The 15,386-nt window shown below is 46.7% G+C and overlaps 1 protein-coding gene across 1 annotated transcript in view; it reads left to right on the forward strand.

Moving 5' to 3' along the window:
* TBX4 (T-box transcription factor 4) overlaps positions 1-15,386 on the forward strand; it is a 32,952-nt gene that overhangs the window by 14,832 nt on the left and 2,734 nt on the right. The window contains exons 5-7 of the mRNA XM_032129993.1: positions 10,788-10,940; positions 13,488-13,576; positions 13,911-14,152. Coding sequence (XP_031985884.1) covers positions 10,788-10,940; positions 13,488-13,576; positions 13,911-14,152 — 484 coding nt within the window. The remainder of the gene's footprint in view (positions 1-10,787; positions 10,941-13,487; positions 13,577-13,910; positions 14,153-15,386) is intronic.

Below are 15,386 nucleotides of genomic sequence, written 5' to 3' on the forward strand. Positions count from 1 at the left end.
TGTCACAGTTCATTTAATCATAAGGAACAACAGTGTTTTGTGCTGTGGGAGGTGTTTAATGCGAAGGGAAGGGTCCATGGGCTTCCCCCTGCTCTTGGAAACACAGCCATGACTGGCTCAGTTGTGTCCTGCTGGATGCTACCGACATTTTCTTTTGTGCCCAGGAACTTTCCAGGCAGTGCTGTGGGATTTTGAGCCCGGCACGTGGTACATGCAGCTCACAGAAACAGGTTGCATAAACTCCTGATTTTCCAAGCTGGCTTTGGCAGCCCTATAAAAGATGAAGTATTTTATTTGGAAAATCTTGATTCATGTGTATTGGGAACGCAGAGGTGGGGAGCACACAGTTATCTTCCCCAATGCATTTAATAACTCAGACCAAGGACCCTTCCAGCCTGCCAGGAGAGTGAGTGCTCAGATACTGCATATAAAAACACAGACCTGTCTGGTTTGCACAATTTGAGCTGAAAGTCACATAAAAATAAACTGTCCTTGGTGAGAGGAAGGGAAGAGAGTTTAAAATTCTTCTAGGTATAGAGCCATCAGCTCCTCTTTGTACCACAGGTAAGAGAATCTAATTTATATCATCAAAATGTGATTTTTAACCTGATGGTGTTTTAAGCAGCAGCAGTTTGGGAGGCAAGGGAGGCTGTGAGAAGGGTGCAGAGTGGGAAGGGGTGTATCTGTCTTGCTTAAAGTGATTGTGCATCGAGCCTCTAAAGAGCAGCTTTTCATTTGGAGTCCACATCCTGATGCCTCCCAAAGCTGTCCAGAAAGTGCAATTCTGAAACAGCTAAATCAGCTGGAGCTTTAGGGGGTTGACTCCATAGGCAGGATGACCCCACCAGCTTAAAACACTGCTAAAAATCCAGAATTTTTGCCAGTGTTAGTAATTTTTTGCAGATTTTGAGCTTCCGAAAGCCGTGCGTTGGTGCCGCGCGTCGCCGGTGCCGCGGCCGCGCCGGGCTCTGGCAGGGACCCGGTGATAACCCAGCCCCGCGCTGGGCCCTGACCCCCTCCCCAACCTACTGACCCCACTGAAACATGTGTGAACTTCAAAGGCTCCCCGGCACCGTTTAATGCTGCTGTTATTAATCACAGCCCATCTCTGCTCCCCCTGAAGGGGGGAAGCACCACGGAAATGAAATGAAACAACTGCATCAGGGCTCGCACAGTAAAAGTGTCACAGAGCCACTCCTGCCACCGTTTCGGTGCCACAGCCATCCCGACCCCCTGGCTTCGCACGTGGCACTTTTTGCTCTCTGTTTTTCTCTTGGTTAACTCTGCAGCTTAATATACGACTGTTTATGCTGTAAAATGTAAACCATAAAACATACAGGATGTGCGATGTGGCTGTAAAACAAACAGGATGTGCCGTGTTGGTTTTGCAACTTTAAACGTTTGCTTTTCCTGACTTTGTCATTTTTTAACTGAGATTTTAATGCTGCATTTTAACAGGGGAGATTTTAAACACCCCCCCCCCTTTCCAATGAACAGCCTGCTTGTCTTCCCACAAGATTTCCCTAGTGAGACAGTAGGGACTCTAGTTGAGGTTTTGGGGTAATATCCACCATGCCATGGCTCCAGATGAGTCCTGCTCAGTGCCCTTGAGCCATGCCAGCCTTGTACCACTGCCCAGCACCTTTCCTCTCTCATTAATGGGAAAATGCCTGAAATAATCTATTTGAAGTGCCTGGTTTGCTGCTCAGTTCAGGCACTGACAACCTGCCTAAGTGGGATTGAGCCCATTCTCAGAGAGCTCCTCATTAGGCTTCTAAATTAATAATCTGCTTTAGAGACGTGGTGCTGCACTTTTTGTGGTGCATGTGGGGGAGAGCTGGACCCTGCACCAGGAGAGGGGGAATGCTCCCATCAACTCACACTGAGAGCTGTTGTGCTGTTGCAGGGGTGGCCGATGTCCCGGGGCCAGGCAGGGCCTGTCCCGCGAAGGCATTACGTTAGGAATAATAACAGCTTCTCATTTCTAGGAATTTGTTCCCAGCGACTGCAAACACTTTCTTAAAGCTCCCTAAGAAAAACAAGTCAGAAAAGCCACAGGGTTTGTTTGCCTTCCCATGCGCCAGCGGAGCCTGCCTGCTTTTCCTTTTGTCTTTGATTTCCTCCAAATCTCAAAACCACGTGGAGTGAGGATTTCTGCAGCCTTGGCTGGGGCAGTTTTGGGTGTGTGGGCGGCTGCCCAGCCACTTGGCCACTGCAGTGTCCCCATCCCTATATGGGGTGCAGCTCCTCTGAGCCAGCTCCCAGGATCTCACCTGAAAGGCGGCAGAAATTTCACATTATTCCGTTGATAAATGAATCCATGCCCTGACTCTGTGCACTGCAATAGCTGCTTAATACCAGGGACAAGCAGCCCCATGGAGTTTATAAGAAGTGGAGGCACATTTGAGGCTTAAAATAAGTAAGATAAACATCTTAATTAATAAACTGTGGAGTTGAAGCCTTTGCTGCAATCCATGGAATTAGACTGGAGATTATTTACCGTGCTGGGGATGTGGGAAAGCCTCACTCTCTGACACCCAGCCCTTCCTCTCCAGCCTCACAAACCTCACTCCTGCTGCTTCCCCTGGCCTGTTACCTGTTGTGGTAAATTATTAGTTACAGCCAGAGGCATGGGAGGCATTTGTCAATACAGGCAGGTAAAACTGAGCAGGTTTTATATCAGAACAAATTCAGAGCTCTGTAATCTGCCTCAAACCCCTGTGGCTGAGCAGGTTTTGTGGCAGGTAAGCCTGTGCCCAGCTCACACATCACAGCCTGAAAACGTGGGCTGTATATTTTGCTCCGGGGGGATTTTTCATCCATGAAAGGCTTCTTTCACAGCAGGCTTAACAACTGAGGAACGTTCATGTTGAGAATGGATTAAGAAATCAGCAGCCACTGTAATGTTTAGCTACAGTGAGGTCTATCTGATCCCAAAGAAAGCACTGTAAGCCACCTATGCTTAGAGTGAAATCTGAATTTATGTATTTTCAAAGCATTACATGCAGAGATAATCAGCCTGATAGAGCCTCTGATTTATGTGGGGCTGGTGAGTGATTATGAGCTTGAGGGATGCTGCTAGGGCTGGTGCTTTGCTCTCTGATGCCACGGGAGTAAGAGGGCATTTGCAGAGGTGAAAATTATCTTGTAAGTGCCAGCAAGGGTGGCACATCCCTTACCCAGTGGATGCTGCCTGGGAAATGCCTAGCTGTGTTTTCCAGGTGAAAAAACAGGAATTGCTCCATCACTCCAGGTTTTTTTGTGCTAATCTCAGCTGTAGAGGATGCACAAAAATCCCATCTCTGCTGGAAAGGGGAACATAACACCTGTACCTCTTTAGAAAGTCGATTCAGGGCAATATGGGAAAATAGCAAGTGTGTCTCTCCACAGTGATAAATCCTCAGGAATGGAATTCCACTTTATTCAGAGCTTTAAAGTACATAAACAGAGGGTGGAAGGTGCCCGTGAGATCATCCTTATGGAGCTGTGGGGCAGCTCCCAGCCCCGGCGGGTGAAGGGTGCACAGGGGGGTGTGAAGGGCCATGAGGGGGTGGCCGAGGGGCTGCAGCTCAGAGCTGCAGTGAGGTTGTAGGGAGGACATGGGGAGGCCTTTTGGGCATTGGCTGGAGGACTGACCACAACTGGTGGCTCCAGACATGTGCTGGCAGCTCAGGAGCCCGGGATCCTTCTCTGAGGATCTGAGGAATGGGGCTTTTAGTACCCAGAGGAGTTAACAATGAGCTGGATGGCAGCTGGGAGAAAACATTCCAGCCTTACTCCCAGGCCTCTCTTGCCTGGTTTTGGGCAGGCTGTGAGCGCTCAGAGTCACGTAAGGGCAGCGCTCACTGGCTGGAAAATGGGAGAGGAGCGAGAGCATCCCAGGAGGGGTTTGTGCTGTTGTTGTGCTGTTGTTGTCAGTGACTCCACTGAAATGAAACCTCTCTGCCAGAGGACTCAGCTCCTGCAGCCAGGCCAGCTTGGAAAGGGCAGGAGCATCACATCAGTGTTCCTGAGAGGTTCTGACTGGGACCAGATCAATTGGAAATTATTTTCTTGAAAAAAATATGAAGAATAGATTCTGGAATGTATAAAGGTATTCCTGCAGGGAAACAAGCAAACAAATAAGGAGATAAGTAATAAATGGAGATTAGAAGTGGAGGTTGTGACAAATAAAAGTAAATATTTAATTTAATCCTCCTCAGCATTGCAGGGCTTGGTTTTGTTACAAGCCTTGTACCTACCTTGCTCCTGGGCTGCTGCTGGTGCCTTTTAATTGCCTTAATTACTGTATCTACTTTTAAAATAAAGCTTTCGTTGTAGTTTCTGAGATGTAACCAAGTGAGGTTTAAAGCTACAGGATATTATAGATTCCCTGTCACTCATGACAGCGTTTTAAGTGATATTCCTGTTTTTCTTGACCCAAATCGGCTGTTTACTGGCTTTACTCTTTAAAGCTGATGAGTTTGTTATTTCTCTTCAGATTTAATATTTGCACACTTGGTTTTATGTGATTATCACTGAAAGCCTTAATTTTTCCCCTAGTCCTGGGGTTTCCTTTTCATTTTTCTATTAATTAAATCTCAGCCTTTTTCTGCCTGTGCCCGTCAGACGCACTCAGGCGCTTTTAATTAGCTTCACGTCCTGCTAATCTTGCAAAACCCTAATTTTGATTCATAATTTTTTTATTTGTTTGCTTTATGACTTGTGGCCAAGCAGTTTCCTCTCGGGTGCTGGTGGGAGGTTTATGTGCTGCCTTGGAAGCAGCTTCCCCCCGGCACTGGGATCACCAGAGGGAGGGAGGGAGGGAGGGATGGGGCCACAGCAGCTCCCAGGGGCAATCCTGCCTGGGGGGAAAGGACACAGCCTCACCCCTCTTGTCCTGCTCAGAGCAATGCTGTGGTGTCTTTGTAGCAGGAGAGCACTTTCACACCCTTATTTTCAGTAAAAAATGGCTTATATGTATATATATATGACATGTATTTTGTATATGTGTATATATGATTTCTTTTTAATAGTATATATGATTTCTGATATATATATATAAGGAATATATGCAATATGTATTTATATTTATATTTATATTTATATTTATGATGTATAAGAGTTCATATATATATATATATATATATATATATATATATATATAAAATCTCTCCCAGTACTAAACCACCTTTTTTCTCAGTCCATTTAAACCTTGGGAAAACCCTTTTGTCCAGCCCTAAATTTGCAGGCAGTTTTTTCAGAGCATCACTAAGCCTTCTGCTGAAAGAATATCCATGAAAAGATTATTTTCTTTTTTTTTTTTTTTTTTCTTTTGGTACCCATTCATTTTAGGAAGTCAGAGCAATAGTGGTGCCCAAATAAATTACAAAGTCTGATGCGAAGTTTTACATTGTTTGCTGAGAAAAAAAGGGAGCGGAGCAGAACTGTGTGCCACTGGGAATGGCGTGTGTTCCACAGGGATGAATGGATCCAGGGTTTCCATTTAAATAGCTGGGGAAGAAGTGGCCAGTGGAGTTGGTGGTTGAAAAGAAGATTTACTTCTGTCTGTTAAATCTTTTTGTTGTTACATTGCTGCTTTATGTGAGTCAAATGCAGTGGATTTTGGTAAAATTTAACTGGAATCGGATCCTGAAATGGTCTAGTTTGGAGTGGGAGCCGGCCTGGGGAAGGGCAGGGGAAGAGGTCACTGTCTGGGCAGGGCAGGAGGGCAGGGGACAGCGTGGGGGTGACACTTGGGGTGTCCCAGGATGTCACACCTGGGGTCCCTCCAGAAAAACCCTCCCGTGCCAGAGGGGAGGTGGAATCCACCCCAAAGCTGTATCCCAAGGCCAGGAAACACCTGATGAATTCCAGCTGATGGGAGATGAAAAAGGACCGAGACAGAAAAAACCCAGAAATCCCAGCTTTGGCCATCTTGTGAGGAACTGTTTGTCTGAGCTCATGTTGAACCTTTTCCCAGGATTTTCCAGCCTTTCTTTTATTCCCTGCTGTGCCGACGGCCAGGACAAACGTGTGGATTTGGGAGGCTCCTCCACAGCCCTGCAGGAGCAGCCTGGCTGGACTCAGGACTGGGACTGGCTGGGAAGAGCCCAGCCTGTGCTGGTGGGGGCTGCAGCCTGTCCCTGCCTTGGGGCAGAGCAAAGGGAATCTTTCCCTGGAAAGGGAAAATCCACGGGATGAGATTCAGGGAATTTTAGACCTCGTGTTTTATCTGCTGGAGAGGGTGTGGGATATAATGTTTTATTTGGTGGAACTAGAGGATCTTAAGGGTCTTCCCCAATGTAAATGATGGTGTGATTTTCATGGCTGGCTTTGGGGTGAGGTGTCCCTGTGAGTCCCAGGATGCAGGAGAAGAGGGAGCTGTGATCCCGCATCCCCCTGGACACATCCCGGGCAGCACAGCTGGGTCAGCTCCGGTGCTGATGGAGCACCTCCAAACCATTCACTCCTAAAAACCCCTTCAGTTTGGGATGCCTTATACCACTAAATGCTCTAAGTATTAATTGAGATGATTCTGCAGAGCCTCCTTGATTAAAACACCATTTTTTCCATGCAAAAAACCGGGATTGTCAGGTTTTTGTTTTGGGCCATCGCGCTCCAGCTCCGAGTCCCAATGCGGGACCAGGGCCAGCCTCAGCTCAAAGGCTTTTTCACTTTGAAAGAATAGAGGGAAGGAAGAAAGAAGCAGAAAATATATTGAAATGCAGGATTTTATATTAGTTATGTGATCCCCTGGGAGCAACCATAAAATTATGTGGCTTTTTCGTAGCCATTTACTATTCAATATAAAAAGGGGGGTTGCCATAGCAACCACTGCATCATATGACATCTGATACCTTGGCGAAACAGGGAGCTCTTAAATCAACTCCCCAAATTTCATATGAAAGTAAATACATTTTACTGGTGATTTCAAGGCGAGTTTGCCTTGTGACAAAGAATGTGGCACCATTTCCCCTGCTCAGCTCCCGGCCTTTGGGCCCCATCCTGCAAACTGGGTGAAGCCCTCGAGCCCTGGAGCTGACATTACTCAGCAGTGTGAGAGATTAGAAGTTAGAGGAGTTTGTTTTCCTAAGTAAAATTAAGTGAGAGGAGCAAATGGCACCCTTTTTTTTGACATTTCTTGCTGATTGGGGAATGACAAAAAAATGAAGAAGTTGAGTTCTTTAACAGCTGAAATTCCAGGTGCAAGTGTGTGAGCAGCACAAAGGAGGGAGATGGGGGTGAAAGTAAAAATAAAAATTAAAAGGATGTTTGTGTAAGCTCACACTGGACTTTGGGCTTGGGCTGTCTCACAGCCTGGTCAGCACGTGTGACATGGAGGGGGTAGCAGTGACATCACCCTGGGGATGCTCTGGCTCCTCTGCCAGCACTGAGGCAATTCCAGGGGCAGGGGAGCAGCCAAGAGGTGCAAAACATTTCTCAAAATATCCAGGAGCTCTTAGTGCAGCCCAGGAGGGTCCCCACTACTGGGTCCCTGCAGGTGGTTTCATTGCAGCCTTTTGGTGCTTCGCCAGTGATGCTCTTAGAGATGAAAGATGCCATTTCTCATATTTAAAATTGATTTTTTTCTTGGAATGTGTGTTTTCCAAGCAGAGAGAGTGTTGGGGTGGTGGTGGTGGGAGATGGAATCCCCACAGGGTCTGTGGCAGACTGTTGAGCCAATACTTCCTAAATTAGGCATGGTCCATCCATTAAGGATTCTGGTTGGGATATCTGTTTGGCTTACCATTTGTTGGTTTGGTTTTGGTTTTAATACATTAAAAATATTATTATTTATTTATATATATTATCCATGTCTGGGCTGCTCTTTTGTGGACAAATGCACAAGAACACCAAGTTGCAGAGAGAAGCTTTCAGTTCCTGAATTTCCTCAGGAAACTGTTTTTCTCATTTCCCTTCCTAATTTTGTCTTTGTCCTTCATCATGCTCAAATTCCCTTCTAACCAACACACCAGCAGCAAGATGAGGCAACACCATTTCTTTTTTAGCATCCAGCCTATCCCAAACTCTCTACATTTTGTACAAAAACAATTTCAAAATGTTTGTGGCAGTGTCTGACACTGAATTAAGCTCCCCATGACCTTGCAATGAGAAAGGTAAGTGCAGGAGAACACAAGGTTATTGTTTTAGCATCACCTTTGAGGCTGAGGGCTCCTACGTCACTGCTCAGTGCTCTGTCCCATCCATTAAAATACTTCTCATTTTTGACACAATTCTTGAAGTTAATCTTTCCACTGATATTTGTCACTGGAGTGGAATTTACATTTGTTTTGTGTATTTTTAGCTTTCCAAAGCAGCCTTGAAAACTATTTAGCCTGAATTGTTGGCATTTCACTTTGCACAGACGCGGTGTTTTGTGGCTAAAGGTTGTTTTTGGGGTGGTTTGTAGGGATTTTGAAGGCACAGGGATTACAGCAAGCACAGGTGAGGAAGGTGTGTGGAGTTCTTGTTCTCAAGCCTGTGAAACGTTGGTTTTATGCAGAGAGTTGTTGCTGACCCCCCAAAAGATGTGAGAAATCCCCTGTGCAGCTGGTGGGGAGCCACACACTCAAATTCTGACAGGAATTACACTGAGACAGGTGGGCAAGTACTCACTTTGGTGCAAGGGACAGAAATCCCAACCTTGTAAATGCAGTGGCAAAATTAGGCCATTTAGGGTTTTTTTCCATGATGAACCTCCAGGCAGATTTGCAGGCACAACTGAAACATTGAGCATCTGTCAGAAACCCTTTCCTGAATTCTTCTATCAGGCTCCAAGAAGTTCATTTGTTCATTTTGGAAATTGTTTGGACTCCTTGGCTTTGAAGCTGTTATTAAAAATACACTTACCTTTTTAAAGGGGTCATTATAGCCCAGTGGATCCTGCTTTGGAGGGGGAACACAGGCTATTCATGCAGGGTGTATCAAAACTTGGGGTCCTTATTTTCCCTTTAGAAATCTCAGTTTAAAGTTGTTTTCTTCATCCTGAGGCTGAGTTGCTCTGGCTCTGGGGAGAAGTCACCTGTCCTGGGCAGTGTGGGACAGACAGTGAGGAGAGCTCAGCAAACCCCAGCTTTTGCTCCAGACAACCATTATTTATCAGCATGGCTCAACCCTTAATTACTGAGAATTGAAATGTCCCTTCTTATGACAGTCCTGTCCCTCGGGCGTTACTTTGTTTTATGAGTGGCTGGTACATGAAAGCAGCGAAAAAGCTCCAGCCCAAAACCTGAGCCGACCCTCTCAGATCTACCCCCTGCACCTCAACAGCCACAAAGTGGTTCAGAGGCTTGATGCAAAGCTGATAAAATGCCAAAAATTCCTCGTTCTCTCTCTTGGGGAGCAGGGAGGGCTGTCTGGAAAACGTCAACAGTAAAAATTGCATTTAAGTGGTGCATAATGCAGCAGCTACTGTGGGCAGGGGGACCTGCAGCAGCAGAGGGGGTTTAGAGAGCACAAGCTCCATGCACTACCTCCCATCCCGGCTGGAGCACCTGGAGCTGCTGCTGTGAGCTCTCCTGGGCATGGGAATCATGGAGAAGAAAGGGTTCCTGAACACAAAGAGCAATCACAGAACAAAAACCTTCTGCTTCTTGGTAATTCTCATTTAAAACTGGCTAAACCCGTAATTAGTGTGAACTGATGGTGCTCTGCTACACTGTGCACATCCATCCATCCATCCATCCATCCATCCATCCATCCATCCCTCCCTTTTTTCATCCATCCACCCGTTTATTTACCACCAGTGGAAGACCCCACCCACCACAGTGTCCCCTTCTTGGCTCTTTGCCTGTCTCTCTCCTTGCTTTGGGCACCCCAGGGGTGACAGCCTGGCTGGAATCCCTCTCCCCCCGGAGCAGCCGGGCTCAATTAGCCCATTTGGGAGCGGAAAGAGGAGATTGGAAAGGATTATGCTGAGAAAACAAGGCAGCAATATTTCTTCTTTGCCCAGTAAAAGGAATAAAGGCTTTTCTTAAAACCATCCCACTTCTTAAAAGAAATTCCATTTCTTGAAGCCATTTTCTTCTGCAGTGTCTGGGCACATCCCTTCTTTGTGGAATCTCAGTGCTGGGACGGGATGAGCCTGGACAGCCCCTCTGAGCCCTGAGAGCTCCACCAGAGGGGCCCTGTGCTGGAGCCAGGCTCTGATCCCTGCTGGACCTCAGCCCTTCCCCAGCCCCCCTGGCACCCTCCATAAAAAATCCCTTGGCCAGTCCTGCCTTTCACTGGCTGAGACTCGAGGAGGGGAGAGGTGCCTGGACCAGCCACCCACACTCAGCCACTCCACAAACAGCAGGAAAACCCAATCTGCTGCTTTGTAGTTTTATTTTTTTTTACCAGCAGATAAAAGAAAAATAGCTTTCTAGCTTTCTTTCCCCTGTGGCTTCTGTGTTGTTTTTTTTTCCTCTGCTAAACTGTGTATTTTTCAGCTCAGTAAAGTATTTATTAGGAATCTTTACAGACCAGTCTGCTGGTGAATTATATATTGTACAGCTTCGGCGTGAGCTGGGAAAAAAAAATTATGACATTTTTTCCACCCAGACTGATTCTATCCAATAGCAATAGGAAAATGAGGGTTTACCAGGAAAGCTTTAAGTTCAGCTCTGCTTGCCAGAGCTGCAGATACCTTTTGTGCCTTGGTTCATGTGCATTTCTAGAATGTCAATTTTCCTTTTTAATTCGCAAGCAAAGCTAAAGCTGAGCTCTGCTGGGCTTTGGGTCCTGCTGCAAAGTGTCCAACAGCCATGGCTTGTCTCTTCTCTTTTTTGAATGGATTTCTCACTTCAGCATCAATTGTTTTTCAGATCATCCTTAATTCAATGCACAAATACCAGCCCCGGCTGCACATTGTGAAGGCGGACGAGAACAACGCGTTCGGCTCCAAGAACACGGCTTTCTGCACCCACGTTTTCCCAGAGACCTCCTTCATTTCAGTCACCTCCTACCAGAACCACAAGGTAGGCAGCTTTTTGGGTAGAAATGCTTCATTTCTGGTCAGGAACTTTGAGAGAGGATCTCCCTGTTCTGCTGCTTTAAAAGACAAGTTTCCATCCTGGCTTTAAGCACAAGGGATGAGCCAGGATGCAGCTCTGGAGGAGCAGGGATATTACTGGTAACAATATTTTGGCAAAGCCTGGGCTCTCCTGACTTGCTGTGCTCATAGAGCTGAGATGTCATTCAAACAGCAAAGCACATCTAATAATGACCAGTAAAGCTTGCTCATAAATCTGCAGTGAAAAGTAATTATAGAATGTGTGTTTAGTGAGACAGACGAGGAATGTAACCATAAAAACGGAGCTCGGAGCTGGCTCTGTGGTTTGCACGGGCAGGCAGGAGGGGGTTGGGGTCTGGGAGGGTTTTTTGGGGGTGTAAAGTACAAAGGGCTCAGTTCTGTGCTCCGGGTGGGTGTCAGGGGCACCTGTGTGCTGTAGGGGCTGGTTTCTGCTCGGAGTGTGGTGTTACTTGTGCAGTGGGCAGAGTTCTGTCTGAGGGCTGGATCCCAGCAGGACTGACAGCAGTGGGACAGTAAATTGTCACCTCCCTGTGGCAGCAGGAGCACTGTCACCAGGGCAGGGACAGGGGAAGATGACAGCAGGGAATGGAAAGGCTTCAGATTCTATCCTGCTACTGCTCTGCCTTTGCACAAGCTCCTGCTCCCAGGCATTTTCCTAATGGGAAAGTGCAATTGCAGAGCTGTATGAGGAATAATTAATGAATTAATTGGAATTTTTAAAGTGGATCAGATTCATAACTAAAGGTGCAGAGTGAGGTAGTGCTGCCAGAGCCCTCCTGTCACCCTGAATGTGAAATCTGCCATATGTTACTGTACCAGTTCCTTTCCTACACATTCATAGGAAAATCCTGCAGGAACAGGAACAAGTGTGAAATTCTTCCTCCCCAATAACCTGACCAGAGCTTTTCCTCCCAAGCAGGATGCTTGTGTGCCCTTTGATGCCTGAAGCATAGAGTCCTTGCAAAAATTTTGCAATTAGTGAGCCAGTTAAGAGACTCAGAGCAGAAACAGGGATGTGGTGTGGCCAGGCAGGGTGGGGGAAAAGTGCCCATTAGGACACTGAAGGTAGAAAAGTTGTAGCTGTTGATGTAAAATGACCAATTGCCCAAACATGGTTAACCAAAAAGACTCACAAGAGCTTATATTTAATACATATTTAAAATGTCTGGTGTCAATGGTGCCTTTCATCCCTTAACTTCCCAAAGTGCTCCATAAACTCTGTACTTGCACTGTCACTGCTGTACAGCTGCTGCTGGGGAGGTTTGTGGCTGGGGGGAGCACAGGGTGAGCCTGACAGATTTAGGGAAAATGTCCCAGATGAGCCCAAATTCTTTTCTGAAGATCCTGGGAGGAGCCTCTGTGGTGCTGCCCAGCTCCTGCCCTGGGATCTGCAGGCTGGGGGGGATGGACACTGCCCTGAGCAGGGGACACAGGGACCTGCAGCAGGTGACAAGAGGCAGGAGGTCTCACCATGACCTCACTGTGGTCTTGAAAAAACCTCAACCTCAAAAAAATACCGGAATGGTTTTATTTATTCTCTTGGGCATCAACAATTAAAAACCTGGTCTGGGTATCTTTTAGGAGAAACAAACCACTGAACTATTTTTAGCTCAGAAATCTCCTGCTAGCAGGAAGTGTGGTTGTAAATAATTGTATTCCTAAAGAAAAAATGAGGAAGCTGAGGATAGAGGCTACCCCTGAGCATAGGTCAGGGAGGAAGGTGTGTGTTCACCCCAAATCCCCTCCTGGGCTGGATGAGGCCGGGGAGGGTGACAAGGAGGGACTGAAGTCCTGATCCTGCTCACGTCAGAGGAAAACCACGGTCACTAAATAACAAAATGAAATGAAGATATACAAACCTGCTGTCAGGCTGTGGGTTTGGAAGGGTCCTGTGCTTCTTGTGGTTCATCAGCTGCTTGAGCTTCCCTGGAAGAGCCCGAGCCCTGGAGGCTGCTTAAATTCACATGTCACCACCTTCCCCTCCATCACTGATAGCGGCCAGCTGTGTTCTCAGGAGCTTTTTTGGTGAGGGATATTTTTCAACATTGCTAAAAGTGTAGTTGTTACTAACAGCAACACTCATGCAAAACCATCCCAAAGCAGAACTGGCTGCTCTCCTCAGCACTAAAATGGGATGCAGGGGGCTCACAGCAGGGAGAGGGGCTGTGCACTGAGTTGGGGTGCTTTTCACAGAGGAAAAATGTGTGAATGGTGGCCATAAAGGTGGATGAAATTGTTATGGGAATTAGGGAGAGCCACACCATGACAAGCAGGGCTCTCTGCCATGGAAACATAGGAAACCTTTAAAATCAGACAAATACATTCTCTCTATCAGGAGTCCAGAAAAAGAACACAGGGCCCAGAATAAGACTCAGACTCTGCATTTCTCAGGGGTCATCGGGACTGAACCCACCAGCTCAGCCCTGCTGCTGTTGCACTTTTGGTCTGATTTGCTTTCAAACACTTCATTCTTGGTTTTGTTCTTTTAAAGATAACCCAGCTGAAAATTGAAAACAATCCCTTTGCCAAGGGGTTCCGGGGCAGTGACGACAGTGACCTGCGCGTGGCACGGCTCCAAAGGTACTGCACTCCTTGTCCTGCTCCTCAGGGGCTGCAGCTCTTCGGAGAGGCAGCTTAAAGGTGCCAGAGCCACGGGCATTGTGTTTGCTTGTGCTTGAATGCCATTGATCTCCTTCAAAAGCTCTCCCTGTAACGCTGTGACACACTCTGTGCTGTCAGTTCTTGCCCACACCCAGAGGAGTGCGGTGAGTTCATCGTCTGAAGCAAAGGGTGGTGAAGTCATTGGCTGGAGATGCTCTGGGGGAGCCAAACCAATATTTCATCATTCTGTTGATGAAATTCTGATGATGCTGGTCGCTGCCTAACCAGTCTTAATTTTTCTCACCTCTTTTAGCAAAGAATACCCAGTCATTTCCAAAAGCATCATGAGGCAGAGGTTGGTGTCCAGTCATGGCCAGCTGTCAGCAAAGCCAGATGTTAACCCACTCCATGGGAATCACCAGACCCTTCAGCATTATCAGTATGAGAATGGTGCTCACATGCAGTTTGCAGCTTCGGATACTCAAGATCTGCCACTCAACACCTTCACAGCACAGAGAGATTCAGGGCTCTTCTACCATTGTCTAAAAAGAAGAGGTAACTCGAGTTCACAGCTAGAAAAATATTACAGAAAATAAACCTGAGAGCATGAGTTCGGTTTGGATTGGTCTCTTGGGCTTTGATCTTCAAAAATACTGCTCTGATTGGAGTGATTTGGAGGGTCAGGAGCCAAGAGCTGCTGTTTGGGGCAGTTTTTAGTGAGTTTGTCCCTTAGAAGGTAAATTAAGACTCTGAGTCAGAGCTGAAACAATTAATTAGAATGTATAATTCAAACGGCATGGAGCTCCGGTGGAAAATGATCAGCTGAATTAGAAATTGTTTGCAGGAGGCCATTAGCATTACCAAAATTTTGCACTTTCCAAGGCAAAACCATGCGCAATTCCCTCAACGTCTGCAGACCAGTGGGACTGTGGGAGCTTGGTATAAGCAGCCCTTTCCTCTCATCCACTAATTCCCAAATTTAAGTGAGCTGTGACTGCATTCTCTTCCTTTTAGTCCAGCATCAGATGAGATCATGGCATGTTTTAAATTAAACGGAAAAATTTTGCACAGAAGAAAAAAATCCTTCTATTTGCATGTCTCACTGCCTGCTAATTTATTTAAGCTGGGAGAATCCTCTGATCATGGCCAAATGAAGAATCTAACAGCACCAGTAATGAAGGCTGCAAGGCAAATGTGTAATTTTAGCAGATGTTTAATGTGCAGATGAATTCACTAATTCATCCAGAGAATATTCCTAATAAGCAACAGAAAGCTGCTGGGGAACAGGGCCATGGTCCTCACAGGAGAGGGGCTGTGCAAAGCTGAGGAAGGGCTGCTGAGTGGGAAAAGGGTCCTTTATCTGGAAATATTTCTGCAGCTTTTGACGTGAATATCTGGGAAATGTAGAGCCATTTTTGCAGTGACAGGAAGGCAGGCTGTGATAAGACCCTTTAAGAGACTTCTTGAATTTGTCAGGAGGAACCGTGCAGGAGTGTCAGGGCCCTCTGTTATCTGGATGAACGTGGAGTAATCCCTGATGTGAGAAGAGTAGCCCAGTCCCTCACTTAAGCTGACAAATGTCACCAGAGTGCTTTGAGGCGGGGGATTAACCTGACATTTGCAGCACAATGTCTTTTTGATGTTGTACATTGTTTGCCCAAACTAAAATGGTTTAACTGGATTAAGCTGAGAAAGGGCACCAGCTGAGTGAAATAATCGCGGCCGCATGCTCGGCCTCCAAGGGGACGCCCCAGTCCCAGCTCCAGCAGAGCTCTGTCAAACCCGGGAG

This window comes from Corvus moneduloides, chromosome 20 (assembly GCF_009650955.1).
Source record: "Corvus moneduloides isolate bCorMon1 chromosome 20, bCorMon1.pri, whole genome shotgun sequence".
Taxonomy (NCBI): Eukaryota; Metazoa; Chordata; class Aves; order Passeriformes; family Corvidae; genus Corvus; species Corvus moneduloides.